The 7,626-nt window shown below is 38.5% G+C and overlaps 1 protein-coding gene across 2 annotated transcripts in view; it reads right to left on the bottom strand.

The window, feature by feature from the left end:
- Nucleotides 1–3,415: 3,415 nt before the first annotated feature.
- Nucleotides 3,416–7,626, bottom strand: part of TMEM117 (transmembrane protein 117) — a 427,961-nt gene continuing 423,750 nt past the window's right edge. The window contains exon 8 of one of the 2 annotated variants that reach the window (XM_075600116.1): nucleotides 3,416–6,817. In XM_075600116.1, coding sequence (XP_075456231.1) covers nucleotides 6,180–6,817 — 638 coding nt within the window. In that variant the 3' untranslated portion in view covers nucleotides 3,416–6,179. The other variant, XM_075600117.1, reaches the window with a different exon arrangement.

The following is a 7,626-nucleotide window of genomic DNA, read 5'->3' as shown; positions in this document are numbered from 1 at the left end:
GCACTAAGTGTGTCATCTTTGTCATTGAGGGCTTATCCTGCCGATTATTCCCACATATGGTGATATCTGCGCCCCCACAAGCTCCTTTTCTACACTCCCAGACGTGTGACCTGCCTTCCTCAGAGGGAAGGAACAACCTCCTAGCTTTAGGGCGGTCCTGTCCTTAAGTACAGACAGAAGGCAAGCATCCCGTTGTCAAGCTACAACAGGATGTACCACCCCCTGCTGTCACTCAAGTGCAGCACCAAGGTGAATGGGAAAACCCCATGATGACTACTGGCAAGCCTGTTGTACCAGGGCATACTGCCAGGAGAACGGCAGATTAGTAGTCTGGAGTGACCTTTGATTAACCCTTTTTCAAGAGAATATATAAGTATTTTACTGTGTATTTTTGTCATATTGGATGTAGTATTGGGCTTCTCTGTTGCTTGCTGCATTTACCACGCTCAATAGCACTCCTTTTTGACACTTAAATACATATATATTTTGTCGGGGCTTAGGGGTGCCCAAAATGAGCTTGCTGGGGTTTTGTGTGTCTGCGTTCCATTAACCTTCCGGTACTCTATTCCACTTTGCGCTCCTCCCTTTCCTCTCTCCGCTCCACTACAGACTCTGACAACCTGGTCAGGAACTACATCTCTGCCCTATCCTCCTCTCTTGGGAGAAAAAGAACTGCGTAAATATCAAAAGCACTAAACAAACAACGCTTGTCTAGACTATATAACTGATAATCTCCCTGCAGCTGGTTTGGAACCTCACCCGGAGAGAACATTGTAGACTTTGAAGGAACAAACCTACAGCGCAAAAGAGAGATGAAAACAGAACATACTGTAGTGTATTCTATAAGATGTAAGTGGGAGTCCTGCTGTCGTGTACTACACTTACAGAATTTATGTAAAAATCAGGCAGAAGAAAGAAATCCTCGGTCCACTTATCTAGGAGGAAAACGAATATAGTAACTGCTGGCTCGGCTGATTTTGACATCAATTCTGTAAGTGTAGATCACAACAGCAGGACTCTCACTTACATCTTACTATGTTCTGTTTTTATCTATCCTCTTGTCTTGATCTACATTCCCTTATTTCTCTCTCCCGGTCTCCTACTTCTAACATAAGATCCTGGATAAACTGTCACACAAGCATACTCCGCTCCTGCACTCCCTCCTCTGAACGCCTCTGGAGCAAAGCTCATACTCTAGCAGACTCCTGCTCTCCTCCCCCTTGTGTCAAATGATGCTGCAGGGTCATGTGATGTTACTTTGTCATGGCAACGCAACGTCACCCCGGGGCGGCATTTGACGCCGTGTTATCATGGCGACGTGTCGTCGAATACCAAGAGGGAGACAATACCGAGACCTAGTGTGGTCCCCCGGCATTTAATTGAAATGTCTCCCTCTAAACTCCTTGAATGCCTTGTGTTCTCTTGCTTACTCCATTTTCTCACTACCTACTCTCTCCTAGACACTCTACAATCTGAACAGTGAAATACCTATATATCTCTTGAAAAAGGGTAATTTAGTTAACCCTTTGGCCAAATGTATTGTATAAGCCTGCGAGCCACTTCAAGGCATGACCAATTCGTAGGACTTAACACTAACTGATTAAAATTCTTATTTATCTCTATAATTAGAGGAAGCATTTTAATCAGTTAGTGTTAGGACCTGCAAATTGGTCATGTCTTGAAGTGGCTCGCAGGCTTATAAGCTTTGGCCAAAGGGTTAACTAAATTACAGTTTTTTCAAGAGATATATAGGTATTTCACTGTGTATTTTTGTCACATTGGATGTTGCTCTGGACTTCTTTGTTTCTTGTTGTATACATTTAGCCATGCCCAGTAGCACTCCTTTTGACACTTATATACATATATATTGTGGTATTTTGGGGGGTTTCTGAGAGCTTGCTGTGTGTTTGTTAACTTTGTCCAGCTGGTCTCAGCTGTTTTGGAGGTCAGTTGCTCCTCCCTCCCAGAGTTTAAGCTCACCCCTCCTCACTTTCCAAGTAAGCAGGTTTTCATTTCATGCAGCTGGCTGTGACAGGTTCAATGCCAGGACCATTCTTCCTCTAATTATAGAGGAAAATAAGAATTGTAATCAGTTAGTGTTAGGACCTGCGAATTGGTCATGCCTTGAAGTGGCTCGCAGGGTTATATGCTTTGGCCAAAGGGTTAACTAAATGACCTTTTTTCAAGATATATATATATAGGTATTTCACTGTGTATTTTTGTCACATTGGATGTTGCTCTGGACTTCTTTGTTTCTTGTTGTATACATTTATCCACACCCAGAAACACTCCTTTTGACACATATACATATATACATTTTGTGGTACTTTTGGGGGGTGTCTGAGAGCTTGCTTGGTATCTGTGTGTCTGGTAAAAGTCGATGCTTCAAATCTCAGGGGAGCGAAGAAGTCATATGGTAACGCGTCGACCAGAAGTGACGGAGGGGACGCAGATGGATGCTGAAGACAGTGTCGGCACGCGAGACGGAGCGGTGAGATCGCTACTCACCTGTACCCCTTGCATACTGCTTTCGTGCTTGTTTTTCATCTCTTTAATGTAAGCCTCCATTTGTGAGTTTGTTTTACTGGGCTAAATCGTTTTTGACCTGCACTATGGTCTGCCCTCTCTTCTTTCGAGATTGCTGAGACTTTCTACCCATATCTACAAGTGCCACGTCCAGCACTTGTTTGATACATCACCCACCTTGGTCACACCACGTCTGGATATCCAGAGATACTACCAGCACTGACTGGTACACTGCTCTTCTTATTCCACTTTATTGTGAGTAGGAATGTGGGAGCCTTTCACACTTATCACTATTAGTCCATAGCATAGTGCACTATATATTTATTTTTATTTTTCATTTGACTTCTTCGCTCCCCTGAGATTTGAGCATCGATATCTACTTAGACTTTGGAAACAGTCTACCTCCAAGGATTGAGAGAAGTTGCATTTTGTATTATTCACATTCTACTATATTGCAATTAATTTATTTTTCACTGTTTATTAATTCTTTCACTGTGTATTAATTATCACTGTATTAACTGATTTATTCACTGAGCACTTTTGGGGTATAGGTAGAGTGCCATCGAGTGCCTTTCTATATACTGTCTGGTATAAGTATCAGCTGTTATTTGTTAATGGTGTGCAGCATATACCCTTGCTATACATGTCGCATTTTTCTTAGCTACCCTGAAAATGTTCCCTGAATTTTTGGTATTGAATTTGGTGAAAAGTTTACATTTATTCAGGGGAAGAGGCCCAATGTTTTTGGTCAAAGTGAAAATATCAGAGTACTGTTTGTTAAAAAAGGGCCATTAATAGCAATATTTTTATTGAATACCCATCTCCAAATTTTGATCATGAATGTCTTTTATTGGACACAGTTTATTGAATAGGCTCCATAAAATCTGATATAAGTACTTTATTTAGATTTTTTTTTAAAGAGACATACATTTTTTCTAACCATTAAAAAAAGAATTCATAATAAAAATAAACATTAATCTTAGAAATACACATTAAAGGCCAGGTACGATGCATATCTACTTTAAAGCACATACTCTGGAATCACTGCACATTTTTATACAGCAAGAAAAGTATTGCTATTATTTGAAAAATGTTTGAAAGCAGTATTTAAATTAGCTACAGGTGGTACATACATTTATAAGCAAACATTTCCTAAATGTTGTATAATTGTATACATTTACATGGTTTCATAAATATACCCTACAGTACTTGCCAGCATCAGATCCAGTAAACAATTTCTCTGCCCACTTTTCAAGGATTTGCACACTTATACCAAGGACATTTTCAAGTACTGAGCATAACTGTTTTCAGAGACTTCATTGGACTTTAACCTCTAAAATAGGCCATCTGAGCTATTAGAGCTTTGCTACATTTATTTTCTGTACTCTTGGGGGAGACGTATCAACATAAAGAAAGCATAAATAATTTTTTGAATGCAGCTTATTATATCCTAACTTGTCCCTTTTCCTTAAATTACAAGTTGACACATGTGGGGCAAAAAATCTGGGGCATTGAGACCTTGATATGTTGATGCAAAGAGACACAAAATGAGAATGGCGTGTCACTTTTGCTCCAAATTTGCCTTTTCTCCTTTATACTTTACATTGCCTCTTTACAACATACAGTAGATGGTATACAGTATACAGTACTGAAGACTTATTAAATTACTTAATTCCTCTAGATTGTAAAGTTACTGTGTGTTTGAAATATTATAGCTATGTATGAAAAATGCAAGTTGAGTAACCTTCTACAATGCGTTCCACCAAAGGACATCAATAAAATGGACAACTCCAGATTTCAGGCCCCCATATTTAAGTTTGGCTGTCTATTAAACCGAAAATGAACCTAGAGAAGGAGATAAAATATATTTTTTCAGGTAAAGCATTCTTAATCCAACATTTAACCAAATACTGTAGGGGGGAATACATCAAAGGTATCAGACACAATTACATTCTGCATTTCCAAGGGGATTTTTCCTTTTGTTTAGTTCTATGTTTGAGAACTGTACCTCTTATACTGTACCTTGATACAGAGACCCCTAGGTGACTAGCCAAAGGAACATGGGACTTTTTCAGCTCTTGTATCAGGGTGCTCATGTCATAAAGGATATAAAATAGAGGCAAGGTCATTCCTCCTTCCTAAATAGGATGATACCTTATTTGTCACCTCCTTTTTAAAGGGCTCATTTAGGGAAACTGATGGTTATCAACTCATACGGTAGTTGGAAATTACCATAGCCCAAGAACTTTATGGCTCGTGATGGCCATGGATACAGGTTGCAGTGTTGCATCTTAAATGGGAGGTTATAATTAATAACATACAGATGTAGCTGGCATTATTTAAGTCAGGAGATGCATAACGTAGTAGCGGGTGGTGGTTATATTCATTTTCATGGGTCGCACACCGAAAGGTGGCAGGTTTAACTTGTTATCAGAGTTGTTCCAATGAGCCGGCGGGTGAAGTGAAGCCTGCAACATCTATAAAATCCTGTATTTTGCACAGTGCCTTCTGATTTTTAAGTGTATGTTATGTTTTATGGAACATAGTGCTAATTCGATGCAATGTTGTTTATTACTGTGTAAATTATATTTACATTGCCTTACTATTATAATGTATTAGAAGAGCAGTACTTTGTTTCATATGTTACACCAATTCTACCTTACATACAGTACGAATATACTCAGGTTAATACATTGTGTGACAGAATATAATACGTTTCCCAGCAAATAACAATTACTGTGAACATTCAGAGACGTGACTGTTTACAAAATGTGATTTTCAATATATTTTGCACATTTTCTATACATTTTCTATTTTTCACAACATTTTCTCAAAAAATCCCATTGCTCGGAAATGAGTGACATTACTGAAATTTGGACCGAATTTCATCAGTTTCTGTCGAATTTTGCTAAATATTGTGTTGCAAAATGGCAGTATAGAAGGCCAGGTAACCTTGCAGATTGACCTTTAAATGCCTCATAATTTTTTTAGGACAATCCTGATGGTTTTTGTGAAACTTTGTGAAAAAAAGTAAAATGTCACCTACTTTGTGAAATCCAGCGAAAATGTTGCACATTAATAATGTTGTAGTTAGTTTAACTTGTAATATTACATCCAATTATTATCTCAGACTTTATAGCTGTAACCAGTGACAATATTATAGACTTAACACATTTCTTCTGATATATTATTCCCCAGACCCACTGTCAATTAAGCACAAGCATGCAAAGAAATGTAATGTAATTGTTTTTCCAATGCAGAAAGCATAAAAGGGTACAAATCTAAAATACCCAAGAAAGTTTAACATGGAAAAATAATAAAGAAGAAAACATCAAAATGTTCCTTAGAAAAGTTTTTTTTTCCAGTAAAGGCACAACTATAGTAAAACACCAAACTGACTTATTTCATACATGTATTATGAGCTTGTGCAATAGTCAGGCATATACCTACTGTCAAAGGAATGTTAAATACACAGTGTAGGCACGTGTAGCACAATACAAAAGTGTGCAGGTAATATCCTAGGGAGCACCGTTAGAGTTTATGACTTGTGGGTAAATGTAAACACGACATAAATGTGTAATTACAAAAGGAAAAAACTAAACTTAACAAAATACCCAGAAAACATTATTAGCATTTTTTGGGGGATGACCTGATTAACTAGCAGGATCCTCAATGGGGATAATGTGTTCAGCTGAATCTACATGTGACATGGAGCTTAGATTTTCAGACTCAAATGTAGGAGAAGGGTAGAAAGCCGTTTCATTTGCCTTTGTCCTCACTGAAATCAGTGTCGGGTCATGCAGACATAAAGGTTCCTCCACAACAGCTTGCAAATTCTCTATAGTCATTCCCATTTCTGTGCTGTGCTCAGAAGGAGATTTCTTCCTGATGCGCATGTATGTTTTGTCTTTATTCTCCATTCCTTGTTCACTTTTTTGAAATCGGCCAAAGAACCAGATGAAAAATCCAAATAAGACAAAGGCAAGAACACTTGGAATGAAGGCCAAGCATTTCACATTCAGACTTGCTCCAATAAACCTACTGTGCAAGAACATATCTCCATCTACGTAGCTCCTGTTAGTATAAGGATCTGTGTTATTGGACCTCCACTCCCAGGATAAGGTTGTCTTGTTAAGCCTTTGTAAACTTTCTGTGTCTTCAACAGTAAATATCATCTGCCCTGGATCTAGATATTGACCGTATGCTGCTGGCTTGTAAAATATTTGGTTCTTCCACATATTAAGATCAAGGATCAATACAAGGAAGATAATGCCATAGTTAAACCATTTACCTGCATGTAAACAAAACACAGAGATTAGTTTTCAGAACACCTGGAAAATACTAATTTTTCTAATCCAGACATTTCCAGCCATTGCAACTGCAGTTGAGTGTGTAAAATAACACGTAGTTCAGCCAGATAACATTAATATAAAATAACACATAGTTTAGGGGGAAAAAATACATAAAGGGGGATATATACTCCAAAACATGCAGACTTATTTTTGGATCTGCATCAATTTGTGCCAGTGACAAATATTTCAAGCTTGTTAATCTTGTATCTGACATCCGACGCTCTTCTCTCAAGAGCACAGGTTATCTACATCTCAGACACGGAGGATTTATTTAATGCAAAGAGAATGGTAAACTGTGCCTGATGTGGTCACAATGATGTATATTATAATTTTGCACTCACTTCTTATAACCACTCCACAAAACATTTAAAACAATGCAAATCATCTTCATACATTGTTGCAAAGTGACAGTAAAAATTATGCCATTTGCACTTGTTTTCGAGCAATGCAGCTGTTTGCGTCACTTGATACAGATATTGCTAGCCTCATTGTCTCCAGAGCTGAGGCTCAAAAAGCTTAAAGCTACGGATCCTGAGACAGTGCTGCTGCGGTCACAATGCAGGGAGGTCCACGCTTCGGGATCCCCCGCAGTAATAATCCTTCGGCACTGGGGCAGTCATGGTTGAGGTCTGGAGACTTGTTCAGTTGCTGAAAACCGTGTCTTGCTGCACCTGTATGTATCATCCAGGATGTGGAAATTCAAAGTGAACTGCAAACTGAGAGGCTTATTCTATGTCCACCAAATCAG

The sequence above is a fragment of the Ascaphus truei genome, chromosome 5 (genome assembly GCF_040206685.1).
Source record: "Ascaphus truei isolate aAscTru1 chromosome 5, aAscTru1.hap1, whole genome shotgun sequence".
Classification (NCBI taxonomy): Eukaryota; Metazoa; Chordata; class Amphibia; order Anura; family Ascaphidae; genus Ascaphus; species Ascaphus truei.
This window is presented reverse-complemented; position numbering and strand designations above follow the sequence as displayed.